We start from the raw sequence: 21257 nt of genomic DNA on the forward strand, positions 1-21257 counted from the left end.
CTATACCCAACCCTTCTATTTGTAAACGAATGCAGCCCAATAAATTCGTTTTAGCCCCATCATTATCAAGAGCCCCCAGAATTAGCTCTGTGTCTCTGCTGACGTACTGAAAAACACGATTGGTTGCTAGCAACAGCACACAGGTGTTGAGGTTACCACTCCTTGCTCCCTTTACAAGGCTTTCTCTTTCAGTTGCTTAGCAGATGCACACATGCACACACTCCAACGTTCACAGCAATGCACACACACACATTAAGCACGTAGTATTGGATGGGGTCTTTGTGTCAGTCGTCTCTTGGATTGTTTACAGGTAAATAGATTGCTTGCATATGTGGTTTGCAAAAGTGGTAAATATTACTGCTGTTGCAATTCGTTTTCTGCAGATTGCATTGTAAGCTTTTATTTTCAATTGCTTTGTTGTCTTGCATGGCATGCACGCATCTCTCTGTTCTAGGAAAGCAAGAGTCGTCACTGCTTCTGTTGTTGCTAGGATGTCCATCACTCCATCCTCTTAGCAACAGGTGATTTCTCATTGAGAGGCTGTTGCTAAGGGCTGTCAGATGAGGGAAACCCCTTGCACTTGGCCTGCCTCCCTGTTTGAACGGGGGACCCTGTTTGAGCTTCCACCCTCGCAATTAACAGATGCAAATCACTGCATGGGGTTGGCAATGAGTGCAGTCCTTTAAGAGCAAAGCCAATTGATTGCCTTATTTGGTTGCTAGGTAGAGAAAGCAATGACGATGAGGTATTAAAGCATTAGTTCGGAATAACGTGAAGGTTAGTAGACATTTTATTTTTGAGTGAACTATTCCTGTAAAAGGCTCTTGATGGCATCAATGTTTGTGAACTGTAGGGATGGGCGATATAAGCAAAAATTTTATAGCGCAATATTTTTTAAACATTTGCCCGATTTATTTCACAATATACACATTTTTATGGAAAATTATTCAAAAAATTATGTAAGACTACCACATCTGGAGTCACAAGTTCGAATCCAGGGCATGCTGAGTGACTCCAGGTAGGCTTCCTAGGCAACCAATTTGCCCGGTTGCTAGGGTGCGTAGAGACACATGGGGTAACCACCTCGTGGTCGCTATAATGTGGTTCGCTCTCGGTGGGGCATGTGGTGAGTTGAGCGTGGATGCCACGGAGAATAGCGTGAAGCCTCCACACATGCTTGGTCTCCATGGTAACACGCTCAACAAGCCACGTGATAAGATGAGCCGATTGGCGGTCTCTGATGCGCAGGCAACTGAGATTCGCCCTCCACCACCCGGATTGAGGCGAGTCACTACGCCACCACGAGGACTTGGAGCGCATTGGGAATTGGGCATTCCAAATTGGGGAGAAAAGGGGAGAAAATCCCCCCCCCCAAAAGAATGATAAATAAAGAAATACATTTTAGGTTCATACAAACATTCTCCCATGCAACGCTGGCTACGCCAATCTCCACTTCTGTGGTAAACTGAACCAAATTAGCTGTGCATCACGGCTGTTGATCTGCAGTGGTAACCGTGAGCGCATTTACATCCCCGATCTTACTCGGATTACGCTTAATAAGCCGAAAGTGTGTTGTCATGTTAACGGCTTAAACGGATTTATGCATAAACCAATCACCAGTTGCATGTAAACACCCTTTACGGCCATTCTTACCAGCTTCTCTAATGTGTGCATGCCTGTATACGTTTAACATCAAAAGCAGCGAATAAGACGATCATTTCAAATCTTACGTAAATATGATTTTCATGATTCGTGATAGTTTGTCAGCATATTGCAGTGCATGCAAGCACGCTTGGTGTGTTTGTGTCTGCTGTTGTGAGGCATCTCTGTGAGGTAGTTGAGTTGCGGTAACAAGGTTTCTGTGGTAAACAAAGCTAAATCGCTCAGACAGCTCTTCCTGCTTACTGGGTTCCGTTCACTTGTCAGTTTGTCTCATCTGTTGGAGGTCGCGACGCGCTCATCACGAGTCAGCACCTCAGCTTCTGTTGTGATGCAACGCTCGGAGAGCTACTGATGCCCTTCACTTTGACACAAAGATGACAAGATCTCCACAGGGGTGCTGTTATTAAGAGGTTTCAGATCTAGTATTTGTTTGTTTGATACATGTGCTTCTTAACATTTTAAGGTGAGCCAGGAATGGGGTCAGGAACTAGTCAACTACTTGTCCAGCCAATGACTAGCCCGCTAGTGAGTTTTTTTATATATGTATTTGTAAACATAAAAAAATTTCTGAATGTAGGTTATGAAGTGGGATGGTGTGCAAGGAAGATTTAGGTCTTAATTTGTTGTTTTTCTCTCTTTCCTTTTATTCTCTATGTGGTTTAAGGCATTTTCTGTCATTTGAAGATGCTATTTTTGTTCACAAATGTGTCTTTAAAGGCCTTACGGAGCTAAAGAACTCTGCGGCAGGAGACTCGGTTATGGATGACTCTAATTAATAAGGTGCAACCTTAATAATGTGAGCGACGTCAATCTAAACGCTTTAGTGTAAAAGTGTCAAATTAATTGAAAAATGAATGTCTAATTATTCAGGGCTTCCTTAAGACCATTAGGGAGCTACCTACTGACTTGCTGATTTTGAAAGTATTGTAGTTTTTCACATCCCTACCTTCTAAGGCCAAAATATATTTTGCTTTACCATGCACTGGTATGTCTCGCGCACAGCGAGTATAGCGCACATTTTTCTGACAGTCTTTGCACATCTTCGGTGTATGCTTGATATATAGATTATTGATTGGCACGTTATTTTATTGATATACACCCACTGAGCACTTTAAGAGGAACACCTGTACACCTACTTATTCATGCGATTGTTTAATCAGCCAGATATTGGTCAGGAGCTTCAACCATCAACCATCAGAATGGGGGTGATTTGGAGCGTAGCATGATTGTTGATGCTAGACGGGCTGGTTTGAGAATTTCTCTAACTGCTGATCTGAGTTTTTGACACACATCACTCTCTAGAGTTTACTCAGAATGGTGTCAAAAATGAAAAACAACCTGTGAGCGGCAGTAGTACTCTGTGCAATTGAAGTGAGGAGAATAGCATCTCAGAAAGCACAACACGTCAAACTTTAGGTGGATGGGCTACAATAGCAGAAGACCACTTCGGGAACTTTATTAGGACCATAGTGTTCCTAATAAAATGCTCAGTGAGTGTATTTTTGAGACATAGATATATTTAATGTAGCCATTTAAATTAGAAGCCTAATTTGCATGCTTTCCAACTCACTCAGTTGGCCTCTGTTTAACACTCTGGCGTAATAGCGTTGGGAGACCACAAGAGGGTGATATTTACTGAAGGCGGTCACGATCACACACACACACACATACACACACACACACACACACACACACACACACATACACAAACAGGACGAGCAGATGCGGTGCAGCAGATGGCAGTCCAAAGTTACAATGTTTTTTGTACTACTTCAAGAATGAACAAAGTGACGTTGATGAGTTTGCAGGTTAGTGTATGAAACTGGTTGTGGAGCGGAGGGGGGCGCGGCCGGGTTGGAATATCGCGCGCACGGTCCCCAATCGGCCTGATGAGGCCTGCGAGGGATAAAGGCGGCCGGTGACGATGGTTCGAGAGAGAGAGAGAGAATTACGGGCATGTCCGTCATGTGTGTGTTTGTTTATGCTTTTATGCCGCTCTCCCCGTGCTCAATGGAATTAGAGACAGGTGTTAGACTTGATTTAGCTCAGGTGCAAGCGCCCTTACCGCTTCCTCTCCCCGACGGGCGCTTGACCACGCCCCCGCTGCCACACTGGTGTAACTGCGCAAACTGAACGATTAGAAATGGCGATGCAATTTCCCTGTATGGAGCCTTGAAAAGATCTTTCATTTAAGCCGTCAAACCACAAAGCGACATACTTAAAACTGAAAATACATTGTGAAGGCGATATTAAAGATCCGGCGATAGCTAGCGTAAATAATTTCTGTTCTTTGAAAATGACTTGGGTCGAATTGAATGGAAAACTATTGGAGTTGCCCACGTGGCACTTCAGAATTGACGCTGGGCGTTGCCATTGGGTACGTACGAAATTTCGGAACGCACTATGTCATCCGCCAGACACGTCTGTTGTCCCTTTGATTTACCCTGCCGCTCACACTTAACCAAAGTTGTGTTGAGAAATATGTTGTTGTGCAACAAGCAGCCTGAATGAGACACTTCTGATACAAATCATGAAGATCGTCCTATTACCGCTGCATGGGAAAGGCGTCGATCCCAATCCTAATATTCTGGCACAGTTGCAATGCTCTATCGACCACTTGGCATTCTGGGTCCATCTTATAACTCTTTTATAATGAGTAAATTGTCTGCCCTGGGTCTGATGATGTTTTAAATGGTCGTTTAAAAGTGCTTTCCTCCTCGTTGCACCCAATCGTCAGGCCAATGGTTGACGTCTCTGTACGTACCAATTTAGTACCTCAAATGTGGTGAGCAGAGCAGCTTCCAGTGGACACTTAAACTCAAATTACAGACAGTTTTTGGTTTTCATGAATCAGATTTATCGGGCACCCTTGCTCTGTAATTATATTCAAGTGCAGTTAGAGCCCCATTTGTTTTATGACCTTAAGAGATTTTACCGGATTCAGACTATGTAGGACATTTGCCGGCTTGAGCACAAGGCAAACAGTGCTTAAGTAATACTGGAACTCATCACATTTGTCATGATCATGTCCGGGTTATATTTCACCATAGAACGAAGAGGGAGAAATTATGCCCACCTGGTATTAAGATGCGTTTCGGGTGATCTGATCACATGTAGTCCATGCTAAATACAGGTCTAAACGGGGCCTAAAACGTTTTTTGATTGGATCACAGAATCCACATATGAATGTGTCTACGTCACATTTGGGGTGTAAACGCTAATCCCGTCCTGCAAGCGTCCCGGCAACAGTGAAGCACCGCTGCTCACCTGTCAATCAACCACTGCGCTAAAACAAGAGTTTAAACTTTGCCATTTACGAGCGGGTTTAAAAAGTAAATTACAGATACATATACAATCACGAGAGCTTCACGGATCATCTTTAGCGTGTCTGATATCAACACCGATGACAAGCACGAACACGTGAAACGCCTTTAACCACATTTGGGATAAACAGTGCGTTGTTTTTTTTGTGCTTGCTTTGTCGTTTCTGACTTTGTTGCGCTTTAATATCAGGCAGTAACACACTGACATAGTGATTGATGTATGTCATCAGGAAAGAGAGACCCTCCCCTCCAAATCCAAACAAAAGGTTATGGTCACGGGAGACTAATTTAATTTAAACGACCAAGCGTGCCGCACAAGCCCTCAAAAGTGAAGCCAAAACGTCTGGATCGCCCTCCGGTGGCTGGACCTAGTATAGGTCATAAACCCCGCCTCCCCATGTTATTCAACGGGACGTGAGACCAACTAAACAATTAAATTACACTTCACATATCTTTTTTCCAAAGATAGTTTCTGTCATTTACTGTCGTTTCTATCACGTTGATGAAGTGTTTGTTTTCAAAATAAGTTTGTTTTTAGTTATTTGATGCTATAAAAACGCTGCTGTGACATCATGATTGACAGCTGTGATTGACAGGTTCTCTGAGCGAAGTCGTCACTGAAGCATCAACTGACTTTTTTTCGGGATCTTCGGAGGACTGAGGAGATTGGAGCTTTAAATGTAATATCTAAATTTCTATAATTAATTATTTCACACCGTCATAAGTCAAAAGTCAAAAGTGCAGGGGCGTGTGCTTGCGGTTGATTCAGCGAGAGTGAGGGCGGGGCCTTGATTTCGTGGCTTTACTTCCTGCTCACTACTGCGCAAGTCTGGTCCCGAAATCGCAACTGCGCAGACTCAAGTCCCAAGATGTCAGCACCATATCGGGACACTGGCGGCTTCAGTTCTCACCAATGGAAAAGAGCGAAGGGGCGTCTGCCATCTTTTTTTACAGTCTATATAAACGACCCGGTGTAAAAAGCCATGTTTCACCTGACCAAATGTGATTGGATCACCCGAAACGCATCTTAATGCAAACTAGATTAAGGAATTGTTTGGTGGGGAAAATGCACACATGGAGAACTGAATAAACAACAGTGACACTTTTATCAGTGACGCGAGCGAGTTAAATGCTGTATCTAATTACGGCAATTATTTCGCCGTTTAATCAGTTATCCGGTGTTTAACCAGCCTTGTCCTGACGAGTGGGCAAGGGCTCCTAAATCTGACACCTCATTGTACGTTTAAAGAAAACAAGCCTCCAAGAAACAACATTGCCTGATGGACGTGTTTTGGCTGGCAGTGAGAAAGTGTTTTGGTTTCAACGGTGGAAGCCGTGGGTCTCTTTCTTCATTTGTTTTTCAGCGGCTGATTGGCTACCAGACATAGTTTTTTCATGCACAGAGGTTTTACACGCTCCCTCCTGTGCAGGCTCTTTCATTCTTTTATTCAGGATGTGAAGCTGACAAGAGGATGTTTAAAGTCTTCGAACACTTCTTTTTTTCTCTCAACGGTTTGCCATTATTTCTGGTGCCCTCCAGCTTAACCCTGCCATGGGCTATTGTATACAAAACTCGGATTAGGGATGCTGACCTTAACGGCTTCTTAGAATTAAGTATATCTAAACATTACGTGAAATATGTTCAACCATGTCGACGCCTCAGGGTTATGCCATGGGATAGTAGAGTAAAAATATAAAGTTACGGATTAAAAGTGATCTTCATTTGAATCCCGACATTTTACTTTGAAGATTTGGTTGTTGATTATTATATCTGTTTGATCAATTGAACGGCATTGTTTAAACCTGTCGTTAATTGTTCAAAAGAAACATTATAACTGAAAATAGACTTATACCTCTTGTAAATCGGAATCGAATTAAATAAAAATATATTTGTATTGATATCCAGCGCTAATTTATATAGTTGTCTATACGTATAACATTAACCTGAACAAGATGTTACTGGCAAACTTTATTGCTAATTTTCGATTCGTTTTGATTTGCTTTTGCAGTCTGCATTCAATGATAACAAAGCAATTTTTTTTGTTTGTTTTTTTTCCCCTTTTCTCCCAATGTTGGAATACCCAATTCCCACTACTTAGTAGGTCCTCATGATGGCGCGGTTACTCGCCTCAATACAGGTGGTGGAGGACGAGTCTCAGTTGCCGCCGCTTCTGAGACCGTCAATCCGCGCATCTGATCATGTGACTCGTTGTGCATGACACCGCGGAGACTCGCAGCATGTGGAGACTCATGCTACTCTCCACGATCCACACACAACTCACCACACGCCCCATTGAGAGAACCACTAATCACCACCACGAGGAGGTTACCCCATGTGACTCTACCCTCCCTAGCAACAGGGCCAATTTGGTTGCTTAGGAGACCTGACTGGAGTCACTCAGCACGCCCTGGATTCAAACTCATGACTCCAGCGGTGATAGTCAGCGTCAATACTCGCGATATATCACGTGATAAGATGTGCGGATTGACGGTCTCAGACGCGGAGGCAACTGAGATTCGATCCTCCGCCACCCGGATCGAGGCGAGTCACTACAACACCACGAGGACTTGGAGCACATTCGGAATTGGGCGTTCCAAATTGGGGAGAAAAAATTAACTATTTAATGTACAATGAGGATAATCCAAGTCGAACACGTCGCAGATAAATGCCCCTTTTCAGTGGAATTTAGTTTCGGATTTGGAATAGATGAAGTATTTTAAATGGGTCGCATAAACGCATTTTCTTTTTTTTAATAAACCTGACGTGTCCCACTGTAATAATTTAGTATTATGCAATGTTCAGTGAAACAGCTTTGCACACCTTTATTCGTAAAAACATTTGAAGGAAAAGTATCATTCTATATAGAATATAAATATAAAGGTGCATATCAATGAAAATGATTGAATTTCATTCTCCCTTGTGTTTATATAATGAAAAACGAAGTATTATATTTTAATTTAACGTCTGTAAAATACCTACTTGGATGAAATAAACACTTTTGAGCCATTTTAGAGGAAATACATGATTATCAAGATATATATATCGAATATCGTCAATTTTCTGAAAAATATTGAGAACTTTTTTTAAGACATATCGCCCAGCCCTATGTATAAATACACATGATTTGATTAGCACGTTATTAGCATTATTAACTGTTCTGTTTATGTTTGCAATTAATAGGGGAAATGGGTGATTATAACTAATAAATAAATTCACTAAATTTTTGTGGAATTGTATTTGGTATATCACTGGAAATATTAAACAGGGCAACTTACCCCCAGATGGCTCAAATTGCCCACCGACCAGGGCAACCTACTCCTAACCTGGGGCAAGTTAAATCAATGGATAAATTGTTTTAAAAGGCAATATATGCCTGTGGCCTCGTCACGGACTCATCTTATATCAAGTGAAAACAATTGTTTGCCAAAAAAAAACAAAAATGGCTCATCTTACCCCACTCTTGCCTATAATTTCAGATTTTTTCAAAGCTATTATATTCATGCCCTAAGTTGCGTTTGCCATTTCTTTATTGCCCTCAAACCGAGGTGCAAACTGTTTATTTGCCTCATAGTTTGCGAGAGGAATGGACCAAGCCAGTGTTTTCAACCACAGAGCATGTCTCAAAGGTGCTACAGATCTGCTTCAGCTTGTCTTGGCAAACACTCTCGGGTTTTTTCCTTGCTAACATTTTGAAGTGTTTGAGCACACCCACCTTTTGTGGTCATTTTGTTGTGGCTAGACGTTACTTTGCTCGCTGTGTGAGGCATCTGTTATTTCCATTGGTGTGCAGTTCACAGTGGAAATACAGTTCAAGCGTCTCTAGTTAATGTGTGACACTTGTTTAACAGATGTGATTCTCCTCAGCTGGGGGGGGGGTGGGCAAGACCTCATTTTATTTTAGACACGTGACCTGACCGACTTCGCAGACCTGGACCAAATCCAGCCCCTTGGGTTCCGTTGGGTCCTCGGGAACCCCAAGACGTCAGATCTTCCATGCATCTGGAACAGTCCTGAACTGGTACTACTTCACCGTGGAGTCGTAACTCTTTACTTGGTAACTGGGTTACCAAATCCTAAATTTCTTGTACCACAGGGGAGATTCGTTTCGTGTAATACCTTTGTCAATCAGCCCCAGAGATTTCCACTCTGACTTTCCAGACTTCATGTTTCCTTCTCTTCCCTGAAAGGTTTTTGGGAGCTCATTTGCACAGCTGAAATGCCTTCCACAGGGGCACAGTGCTGGTTTTGAAACTGTTTGATGCTTTCCAGACCTGAGAAACCTCTGAATCCCATCAGGTTGGGAGGGCTTTAAGTTGTGGCCCTCTTCGTTGGCAAGGAAAGAGTTCCTTAACTGCAACGCCAGAGAGTTCGTTTACAAGCATCTTCTCATGTGTCACTGTAGCTTGGGTTGTCCGTCAACGTAGAACCGTTCTGAAGAGTGGTGCATTCCTGTCAAGTGTGCCGCACAAGCACTCAAAAGTGAAGCCAAAACGTCTCGATCGCCCCCCGGTGGCTGGTCCTAGTATAGGTCATAAACCCCGCCTCCCCATGTTATTCAACGGGACGTGAGACCAACTAAACAATTAAATTACACTTCACATATCTTTTTTCCAAAGATAGTTTCTGTCATTTACTGTCGTTTCTATCACGTTGATGTCATTTCAAGTGTTTGTTTTCAAAATAAGTTTGTTTTTGGTTATTTGATGCTATAAAAACGCTGCTGTGACATCATGATTGACAGCTGTGATTGACAGGTTCTCTGAGCGAAGTCACTGAAGCACCAACTGACTTTTTTGGGATCTTCGGAGGACTGAGGAGATTGGAGCTTTAAATGAAATATCTAAATTTCTATAATTAATTATTTCACACGTCATAAGTCAAAAGTCAAAAGTGCAGGCGTGTGCTTGCGATTGATTCAGCGAGAGTGAGGGCGGGCCTTGATTTCGTGGCTTTACTTCCTGCTCACTACTGCGCAGGTCTGGTCCCGAAATCGCAACTCGCGAGACTCAAGTCCCAAGATGTCAGCGCCATATCGGGACACTGGCGACTTCAGTTCTCACCAATGGAAAAGAGCGAAGGGGCGTCGGCCATCTTTTTTTACAGTCTATGATTCCTGTAGAGGTATTCGTTTCAAGCGATTGTACTTGATAAGTAAAGCCTGTCGTCAACCCCGATTATGATGTCCTTTCGAGATGATTTAAATGATAATTTCAGGAAAATGATGTCTGGAGGTTTATGGATTTATTAGGCTTGGTGTGTCACTTGTTTGAAAAACTCAATATTGTGTTAACCACAGAAAAGGGCTCAAGGGTGTGCGTGAGGTGCAAGGCTAGTGTACACTAAAAACTTGGACGAAAACAAGCTGAGAACCGCTAATGGTGTGCTTCAAACCACAAATGAGAAACCAAGCCAGGAAGCAACATTTTTGTTGAACGTAACTGTCTCTCCCTCTGAGGTTCTGTATTAATTTAGCTCTTGTTTCCAGAACGTTTTTTTCCACAAGCCGTTCCACCTCACACTGTCTGAGACTAGAGGCTGTTTGGGTTTGGTGGCATGTGTTTTTCTCTCGCTCTCTCTTTCTGAGCTCCCTTGCGTATGGTTAACATTTGGTGGTCTCTTTATGCCGTTATATGGGCTGGTTTATGGTTTTGGAGACATTTAATTTGGTGTTTGCATACAGTTTTGGGTTGTGTTGCAACTATCATACAGTATGCTGATATTCCTTTTTCTCACGATATTGCATCAACCGTGTTTTTCAGTGTGCTCAGACCTGCTTCTACGAGGCGCCTCTAGGCCAATTTATAGTTTTGCGGTGAACCTACACCATAGGCTATGCGTAGCTATGGGCCACCCCTTAGCCTGACGCGGCCTTGGGCTGGGTTTTGACACAGATTTCATGATTCGATTTCGATTTGCAAGCTCTTGATTTGATTATCTTGATTTATATTAAATCGTTTGGATATATATCAAGTACAGTACATGCCAAATTCAGTTTCTATTTATTTTAGATATAATAATCAACGCTCAAATAAAAACGGAGTTGTATTCAAACATTTTACGTTTTTAAATAAGGCAGTTTTTATAACTTTTAATGAAATAATTGTTTCCACTCCGGTTCGTTGTTGAAATATAAACATTTAAACGGTGGCTGTCATAACATGTTTTCATGACAGGTCTTAAATGATAAATGGTCGGCACTTATATAGCGCCTTTTTAGCCTTAGCGGTATTCAAAGCGCTTTACACTGTGACTCATTCACCCATTCAGACACCAATGGCGGCAGAGCTGCTATGTAAGGTGCTAGCCTGCCATTGGGGGCAACTTTGGGGTTCAGTGTCTTGCCCAAGGACACTTCGGCATGTGGAGTCATGTGGGCCGGGAATCAAACCACCAACTCTGCGATTAGTGGCCGACACGCTCTACCACCTGAGCCACAGATTTGTTCAAACGTATATTTAGCAAAATGCTGCTATGGACATTGACTTTCCTGAGGTAAATGTAGGGTTACGTGACATATTGTTTACAAGCCGTTTTATCGACGTCTTTCCGCGGTTGAAACGCCGATTGAGCGATTACATGATAGCTCAAAGCTTATTGCGATTATTATATGGGAGGCGCGCTATAAATAATGTTTAGTGATGTTTTGTTCACACATCAACTGAAAACAGCACAGACTAAAAGATAGATTCTTGGGATTTAAGAATCGATATCGGTCCTGCAAAATGAGAATCGATTAAAATCGGGAAATCTATATTTTCAACCCAGCCCTAATGCTCACCTCTCCAAAAACGTAACTACACATGGGGTCTACGAAGACTGTAACAGCTGTGATTGGTCTGTTTTGTAACCAGAGACCCTCCACCAGGATGATTAAAAAGATATGTTAGGTAGCTTTGCGTTTTCTCCATGTTTATTTTAAGATCTATGCATCATTTTGTATTTGGGCTTGTTTTAATCGAGAGCATCTGCTCTTTTTATGTTGTTTGTTTCATGTTTTCACTCTGCATATATTCGGTCTGTGAGTGAAACGATATGCTTATTTTATTCTACTCGAGACTCATATTTCATAAATGTCATAAGAAAACAGAACATTTGTCAGCAAATTAACAAGAACATGTTAAGAGTCGGAATTAATGCCTAAATGCATTTATTTTGTGTAAGTCAAGTGAGTAGTTATCAATTTCATGCGAGGGGTTATTTTATTTGTGTAGCACTTTTCACAAAGCACGTTATTTCAAAGCAGCTTTACAGAAAATCATATTGTAATATTGTGTTGTCTGTATTCTAATAAATGTCACAACGTCCCCATTGAACAGCTTAATTTGCTAGGGAGGGTAGAGTCACACGGGGTAACCAAATTGTCCCGGTTGCTAGGGAGGGTAGAGTCACATGGAGTAACTAAATTGGCCCGGTTGCTATGGAGGGTAGAGTCACATGGGGTAACCAAACTGGCCCGGTTGCTATGGAGGGTAGAGTCACATGGGGTAACCAAATTGGCCCGGTTGCTATGGAGGGTAGAGTCACATGGGGTAACCAAATTGGCCCAGTTGCTAGGGAGGGTAGAGTCACATGGGGTAACCAAATTGTCCCGGTTGCTAGGGAGGGTAGAGTCACATGGGGTAACCAAATTGGCCCGGTTGCTATGGAGGGTAGAGTCACATGGGGTAACCAAATTGGCCCGGTTGCTAGGGAGGGTAGAGTCACATGGGGTAACCAAATTGGCCCAGTTGCTAGGGAGGGTAGAGTCACATGGGGCAACCAAATTGTCCCAGTTGCTATGGAGGGTAGAGTCACATGGGGTAACCAAATTGTCCCAGTTGCTAGGGAGGGTAGAGTCACATGGAGTAACTAAATTGGCCCGGTTGCTATGGAGGGTAGAGTCACATGGGGTAACCAAATTGTCCCGGTTGCTAGGGAGGGTAGAGTCACATGGGGTAACCAAATTGTCCCGGTTGCTAGGGAGGGTAGAGTCACATGGAGTAAATAAATTGGCCCGGTTGCTATGGAGGGTAGAGTCACATGAGGTAACCAAATTGGCCCGGTTGCTAGGGAGGGTAGAGTCACATGGGGTAACCAAATTGGCCCAGTTGCTAGGGAGGGTAGAGTCACATGGGGTAACCAAATTGTCCTGGTTGCTAGGGAGGGTAGAGTCACATGGGGTAACCAAATTGGCCCGGTTGCTATGGAGGGTAGAGTCACATGGGGTAACCAAATTGGCCCGGTTGCTAGGGAGGGTAGAGTCACATGGGGTAACCAAATTGGCCCAGTTGCTAGGGAGGGTAGAGTCACATGGGGCAACCAAATTGTCCCAGTTGCTAGGGAGGGTAGAGTCACATGGGGTAACCAAATTGTCCCAGTTGCTAGGGAGGGTAGAGTCACATGGAGTAACTAAATTGGCCCGGTTGCTATGGAGGGTAGAGTCACATGGGCTAACCAAATTGGCCCGGTTGCTAGGGAGGGTAGAGTCACATGGGGTAACCAAATTGGCCCAGTTGCTAGGGAGGGTAGAGTCACATGGGGTAACCAAATTGGCCCGGTTGCTATAGGGAGGGTAGAGTCACATGGGGTAACCAAATTGGCCCGGTTGCTATGGAGGGTAGAGTCACATGGGGCAACCAAATTGTCCCAGTTGCTAGGGAGGGTAGAGTCACATGGGGTAACCAAATTGGCCCGGTTGCTATGGAGGGTAGAGTCACATGGGGCAACCAAATTGTCCCAGTTGCTAGGGAGGGTAGAGTCACATGGGGTAACCAAATTGGCCCAGTTGCTAGGGAGGGTAGAGTCACTTGGGGCAACCAAATTGTCCCAGTTGCTAGGGAGGGTAGAGTCACATGGGGTAACCAAATTGTCCCAGTTGCTAGGGAGGGTAGAGTCACATGGAGTAACTAAATTGGCCCGGTTGCTATGGAGGGTAGAGTCACATGGGCTAACCAAATTGTCCCGGTTGCTAGGGAGGGTAGAATCACATGGGGTAACCAAATTGGCCCAGTTGCTAGGGAGGGTAGAGTCACATGGGGTAACCAAATTGGCCCGGTTGCTAGGGAGGGTAGAGTCACATGGGGTAACCAAATTGGCCCGGTTGCTATGGAGGGTAGAGTCACATGGGGCAACCAAATTGTCCCAGTTGCTAGGGAGGGTAGAGTCACATGGGGTAACCAAATTGGCCCGGTTGCTATGGAGGGTAGAGTCACATGGGGCAACCAAATTGTCCCAGTTGCTAGGGAGGGTAGAGTCACATGGGGTAACCAAATTGGCCCGGTTGCTAGGGAGGGTAGAGTCACATGGGGTAACCTCCTCGTGGTGGTGATTAGTGGTTCTCTCAATGGGGCGTGTGGTGAGTTGTGTGTGGATCGTGGAGAGTAGCATGAGTCTCCACATGCTGTGAGTCTCCACGGTGTCATGTCTCATGATAAGATGCGCGGATTGACGGTCTCAGACGCGGAGGCAACTGAGACTCGTCTTCCGCCACCCGGATTAATGTGAGTAACCGCGCCACCACGAGGACCTACTAAGAATTGGGAATTGGGCGTTCCAAATTGGGGAGAAAAGGGGATAAAATGTAAAGAAATAAAAAAAATAAACAGTTTTTTTAATGCTACAATTATTTAAACTTTTGTAGACACAAATTACATTGCTTTCATTTATTTATGAAATGTATAAATATTTCAGAAATCGCTTCATTTTCTGTTAATACGCTAGCATTTTGGCTGTGTTGTCGCAGAACGACGCATCAGTTTGATGCAGAATCAGCAAGTGCAACGTAAACATGCAACATTTTAAGTTTGCCACCGTTCCCGTTGCGATAATCATGGTATTGTGATGCATCATGATGTATCGAATTGTGACATATAAAGTATTTGTCAAAACGCAATGCTAGAGCAGTGTTACTAGCATAGGGGCTAATTTATGCTAGTACCAATGCTAGTTTTACTTAAAAGCATCTCCCAACCGCCAGTGAACTGCGACCGTTTTATTGATCTATTTCACAAGCATTGACTGCGATGGATGGTTTTGCGTGCCTTGTGTGTTGAGGCTGCTCATAATGGTGTATGTGTAAACACCACTTAAAGTACTGTGCTAAAGGAGCAGGTGTTCGAATGTGACACCCTCAGCCTAATCCTCCGTGATCACATTTGAAGCCATGTGTTCAGTTTCTTATTGCCGACGCAAGTGCATCCAACTAGCAGGAAGCCAGTCGGGATAAGATGAACTGGCCTTGAGACACGCAGTGTTGAATGGAAATTATCTGAACTAGTGCTTTTTCCCTGGCTGACATCCCTTTAACACCCATCCCCCATTCTCAATGCTTTGGCCGTAAATAAGCCACTGGAGAATGCCGCTCAGTGTGCTAGTCCAATAAAATGTACTTGATTCTGCAGCCGCAACTACTTCTCCATTTATGTAAAAGCACATGCAGTCCTGCAGTGATGGGTGATCTGGGACGGCTCTAACAGGCAACTGGGACGTGTGTGCGTGACTCCACTCTTCCCTCACAAACACTGTGGTCTTGTGAATTTTTAGAAACAAGACTGTAAAGTCAGAGCACCCGCTGGGGAAGGGAAGGACACGACGAATGTTGTACAAGGAGGACATATATTTTGTGTTGGTGTTCAGTTTGGGATATTGGTGGGTAATGTGACTAAATCTCATATGAGGAACTTTGTTATAAAGTAATGGTTTATATCACAATAAAGGTCTACCTACTTTGCTGGAAATTCAATGTAAATTTTGTTTGTATTGTAATATGTTAAATGGTTATATCTCATGAATCCCAGCCGCGTCTGAGACGTCAATCCGCGCATCTTATCACGTGACTTGAGCACGTTGCTACGGAGACATAGTGTGTGTGGAGGCTTCACGCTATTCTCCGCGGCATCCACGCACAACTTGCCACGCGCCCCACCGAGAACGAACCACATTATAGCGACCACGAGGAGGTTACCCCATGTGACTCTACCGTCCCTAGCAACCAGGCCAATTTGGTTACCCCATGTGACTCTACCCTCCATAGCAACCGGGCCAATTTGGTTACCCCATGTGACTCTACCCTCCATAGCAACCGGGCCAATTTGGTTACCCCATGTGACTCTACCCTCCCTAGCAACCGGGCCAATTTGTTTACCCCATGTGACTCTACCCTCCCTAGCAACCAGGCCAATTTGTTTACCCCATGTGACTCTACCCTCCCTAGCAACCGGGCCAATTTGACTCTACCCTCCATAGCAACCGGCCAATTTGGTTACCCCATGTGACTCTACCCTCCCTAGCAACTGGGCCAATTTGGTTACCCCATGTGACTCTACCATCCCTAGCAACCGGGCCAATTTGGTTACCCCATGTGACTGTACCCTCCCTAGCAACTGGGCCAATTTGGTTACCCCATGTGACTCTACCCTCCCTAGCAACCGGGCCAATTTGGTTACCCCCAGGTGACTCCACCCTCCCTAGCAACCGGGCCAACTTGGTTACCCCATGTGACTCTACCCTCCCTAGCAACCGGGCCAATTTGGTTGCTTAGGAGACCTGGCTGGAGTCACTCAGCACGTCCTGTGGTTGGAACTAGCCAACTAGCGAACTCCAGGTGTGGTAGCTAGCATCTTTACCACTGAGCTAACCACGCCCCTCTCTTGAACCATTTAATAAAAAAATTTGAAAATTATTATGTGGATATTGAAAGTCCTGACAAAGTCTCAAAGTTTGGTTATTGTACTAAAAACTATGTGGTATTTAAATATGATTATTATCTACATATCAACGATATTTGTACTCCCTATTTGCTTTATTATTATTATCACCATTATTATTGTTGTTATAATTCATTATCATAATAATAATGGTGAAACAGTAATAATAACAATAACAATAAAATATATTGGGTAAATATTAATAATGACTTTAATTGAATTCCACCATCTACTCAAGTTTTATAGCAAAACTACTTTGGTTTTTATCATCAGGTTCTACTACCGTCGGGCTTCCTTGTAGGCTAGTTCTGATTTAGTGTGCAGACATCTCGGATTTGCATTTATGCGTTTCTTGGAAAAACTGGAAGGGAATGTCTTTCCATAGACCATCTGTGCAGTCTTCACTTTGTGACGGGCTGACTGTATTGTTGCGTGAGCTGTTTATAAAAATGTTGCTTGGTCGATACGCTAGCTGAACCCATTGATTTTCAAAAGAAGCCGAGAACACCAACCCACATGTCAACCGAGGAATGGAGTAATTAATATGCTGTAGTTTAAGGTCCATATTGAACACGAAATTGCCGTTGATGGCACATTTATCTCAGCTCTGGATTTAATTATTTGACACCCAGCAAAAAGCTTATTGCAATTCAACCAAAGCCCATAATTAGATTATCAAATTGGCTCATGCATTAGGTGCTGAATTTGCAGCAACATTTGTGAAATCAAATGGCCTCCGTGTCAGTGGGGCAGAACAGCTGTGGCAGTTAATACCCCACAGCTAATTATAAATCTTTACTCTAAGTGTTGTTGGTTATGAGTAATAATCAGAGAACGCTAACAGTTATTGGCATTAAGGTTAAGTATGCCAAAGACTGTTTGTGTTATATGCAGATATTTCACCTATGCTAGTTTTATAATTGCTATTTCTGAACTTGGAGGTTTAATGTTGAGCCAATCTGTCTGTTTACAATCACCGTATTGCCTAATATATTTGAAATTAATATTATTAAATAGTGATGCACCTGTCAGTATTTGTCCAAATTAAAGCCATTGGAATATCTTTTATAAGCATGAAAACACAGATATGAAAAACATGTTTATTAGTTATACACGTCGTAAAAACTCGTGCATAATCCAGAAATGCTAATTGTCACATTTGAGATATCGGTATATGATTTCCATTAATGCTGCATGATTGATTGAATTAAGATTGAAATGGTAATATGGCCTTGCGCGATTACTAATCCCTCATCTCCTCGATATACTTCCGGATTTGTTCTTCTTCAGTATTCGTTCAGGGGGTAAAAAGAAGTTCGAGCAACGGTATACGGTTTGCGAACATTCAGACACAGGCCACGCCCCTGTAGGAGGCGTTTAGAAGTGCATTTAAATATGAGGATGTAACTAATGTCACATTAAAATGTGTTAATGACTTTAGGCCTTATTCTATGAGTAGAATTCACATGAGGTCAGTAAAAGAAGTAATAAACGTATATAGAGTAATTTGTTTAATTTGTCGTGTTTGCATTTTGAATTCATGGCGCTAACATGCTATACACGGCCATAATATGCACCATTTACACTCTCTTATTATCATTTATGATGACACTGGTACTACTGCAAAGATGAGTGTAAAAAGTGTTAATTTGTATCGTATCGGCCTATGGGTATTTTGTTCAAATAAGTATCGGCACTAGCCAAAAATGTCATGTCTAAATGAGTCGACTTTTTTAGCTTTCTTTTTTCTTCAACGTAATTGCAACGCAACCACACCTTCTCTGATGCTCTTCAGGCGCTCTGAAGTTTGTTGTAATGTGTCGTAAACGAGAAACATTTTGAGTGCTTAAATGTACTTGGCAAAGACGAAGGTTTCACAGAGCGAGTCGTTTGGGCGTCTCACATTTGGAGCTGTATATCGTCACCATGCAAATGTAATGCTATGAAATCCTTCTAGATGTGGGAGTCCCCCAAGCGTGGCTTTGATAATGACTTCTCGTGATGATGATTTCATTTGCTGACTGAATATTTTCTGAAATCTGCAGATGGAGTCTCCGGTGTCTACGCCGGCACCACCACCCCTCCACCTCCTCGCACCTGTCGGAAACAGCGACATCTCCTCGTGTGAGCAGATCATGGTTCGCACACGCTCTGTGGCCGTCAACACTTCTGATGTGGCTCTCGCCACTGAACCCGAATGTCTGGGACCCTGTGAACCCGGAACCAGTGTCAACCTGGAGGGCATAGTCTGGCAGGAGACGGAGGACGGTAAGAGCCGGAGACAATTAGACGTCGTTTTATTACATCTTATCGCTGTTTTATTTAATATTTAATTAATCTCAGGCCAAATTAAAAGTTTTGTTGGTACGCAGGCGGTTACATTTATGGTGTGGCATGATTGAGGGTTTAACCAATGGATCGGTTGGTCATTAAAGTGACGGGCTAGTTCACCCGAAAATGTTTATGTTTTTGCTCCCCACTCATGTTCTGTATAACTTTTCTTTCTTCTGTGGAACATAAAAGGAGATGATTGGCAGAATGTTAGTAAAAAATTCACCTGGATTGTTTGGAGGAAAAAAGAGCAACAGCAACAACAACAACAAAAAAATCGCATTTTTTGGGCCCCAAGTACTGAAAATGCGAAGGCCCTATTATTATTCTAAGGATTATTTATTGTTATTGTTATTATTATTATTATTATTGGGGTGCAAGTACTGAAATTGTGAAGGCCCTATTATTATTCTAAGGATTATTTATTGTTATTATTATTATTATTATTATTATTATTATTATTATTGGGGTGCAAGTACTGAAATTGTGAAGGCCCTATTATTATTCTAAGGATTATTTATTGTTATTATTATTATTCTTATTATTATTGGGGTGCAAGTACTGAAATTGTGAAGGCCCTATTATTATTCTAAGTATTATTTATTGTTATTATTATTATTATTATTATTATTGGGGTGCAAGTACTGAAAATGTGAAGGCCCTATTATTATTCTAAGGATTATTTATTGTTATTATTATTATTATTATTATTATTATTATTATTATTATTATTGGGGTGCAAGTACTGAAATTGCAAAAGCCCTATTATTATTCTAAGGATTATTTATTGTTATTATTATTATTACTATTATTATTATTATTATGAGGTGCAAGTACTGAAATTGCGAAAGCCCTATTATTATTCTAAGGATTATTTATTGTTATTATTATTATTATTATTATTATTGGGGTGCAAGTACTGAAATTGTGAAGGCCCTATTATTATTCTAAGTATTATTTATTGTTATTATTATTATTATTATTATTGGGGTGCAAGTACTGAAATTGTGAAGGCCCTATTATTATTCTAAGGATTATTTATTGTTATTATTATTATTATTATTATTATTATTATTATTGAGGTGCAAGTACTGAAATTGCAAAAGCCCTATTATTATTCTAAGGATTATTTATTGTTATTATTATTATTATTATTATTATTGGGGTGCAAGTACTGAAATTGTGAAGGCCCTATTATTATTCTAAGGATTATTTATTGTTATTATTATTATTATTATTATTGGGGTGCAAGTACTGAAATTGCAAAAGCCCTATTATTATTCTAAGGATTATTTATTGTTATTATTATTATTCTTATTATTATTGGGGTGCAAGTACTGAAATTGCAAAGGCCCTATTATTATTCTAAGTATTATTTATTGTTATTATTATTATTATTATTATTATTATTATTGGGGTGCAAGTACTGAAATTGCAAAGGCCCTATTATTATTCTAAGTATTATTTATTGTTATTATTATTATTATTATTATTATTATTATTATTGGGGTGCAAGCACTGAAATTGCGAAGGCCCTATTATTATTCTAAGGATTATTTATTATTTCTAAGGATAGTACTTTGAAAAAAAAAAAAAACATTTTTAGAATAGAATAGTTTTTGGTTACATTTTAACTTTATAAAAATGTACAAATTCCATATATTCATCAATAAATATGGTATCTTGACATTTGTAATCATGTAGAGGGAAATTTGGTGGCATATGCACGTGATTTACTCCCATTCTAGGGTTGTGCATGGAGTTAAAGATCAATCTTGGCATTTTAATGGAGTCTTTCTAGTTCAATCGACAGCATTTCTTGCATCATAAAATAATTTCCACTCATGAGTGAGGCACTTACAATGGAAGTGAATGGGCGAGTTGTTTTGCTCTGAAGATATGCAGCTGCTGGTTTGCACTTGTTATCCATCTAGAGAAGTGCACACTAGAGAGACAACTCTTATACAGTATTTGTTTTATGTTGACAAATGCATGTTGCTCCCTGTACACTAATTTCAGCTTGGCTTCAGGTGTTTAGTGGCTGTCTTGCAGTAAAAGCTTATGGTGATTGACAGTAATGTTGCTGTTAGCCTCATTGCACCATCCTTTTTCTCCCATAAAATGGATGTTTTTCATCCAGGACCTCTAGGGGGTCGGCAGTCATATGTATCTCTGCCAAACAGCTTCGATCCAAGCGTCAGGAGTGGCTCACTGTAGCTATTAGCCATTTGTGTTTATTTGAACGATACATAAACA

General features: G+C 41.8%; 2 protein-coding genes across 6 annotated transcripts in view; both read left to right on the forward strand.

Annotated features, from left to right (window-relative positions):
• The window catches only part of LOC127638174 (neuronal acetylcholine receptor subunit alpha-7), a 320680-nt gene that overhangs the window by 185990 nt on the left and 113433 nt on the right, over nt 1–21257 (forward strand). The gene's annotated exons all lie outside the window — the stretch shown is intronic.
• znf609a (zinc finger protein 609a) overlaps nt 1–21257 on the forward strand; it is a 134603-nt gene that overhangs the window by 91502 nt on the left and 21844 nt on the right. For all 4 annotated transcript variants that reach the window (XM_052119573.1, XM_052119574.1, XM_052119575.1 and 1 more), the window contains one exon: nt 18716–18938. In XM_052119573.1, coding sequence (XP_051975533.1) covers nt 18716–18938 — 223 coding nt within the window. The remainder of the gene's footprint in view (nt 1–18715; nt 18939–21257) is intronic.

This window comes from Xyrauchen texanus, chromosome 46 (genome assembly GCF_025860055.1).
Source record: "Xyrauchen texanus isolate HMW12.3.18 chromosome 46, RBS_HiC_50CHRs, whole genome shotgun sequence".
NCBI classification, from domain to species: domain Eukaryota; kingdom Metazoa; phylum Chordata; class Actinopteri; order Cypriniformes; family Catostomidae; genus Xyrauchen; species Xyrauchen texanus.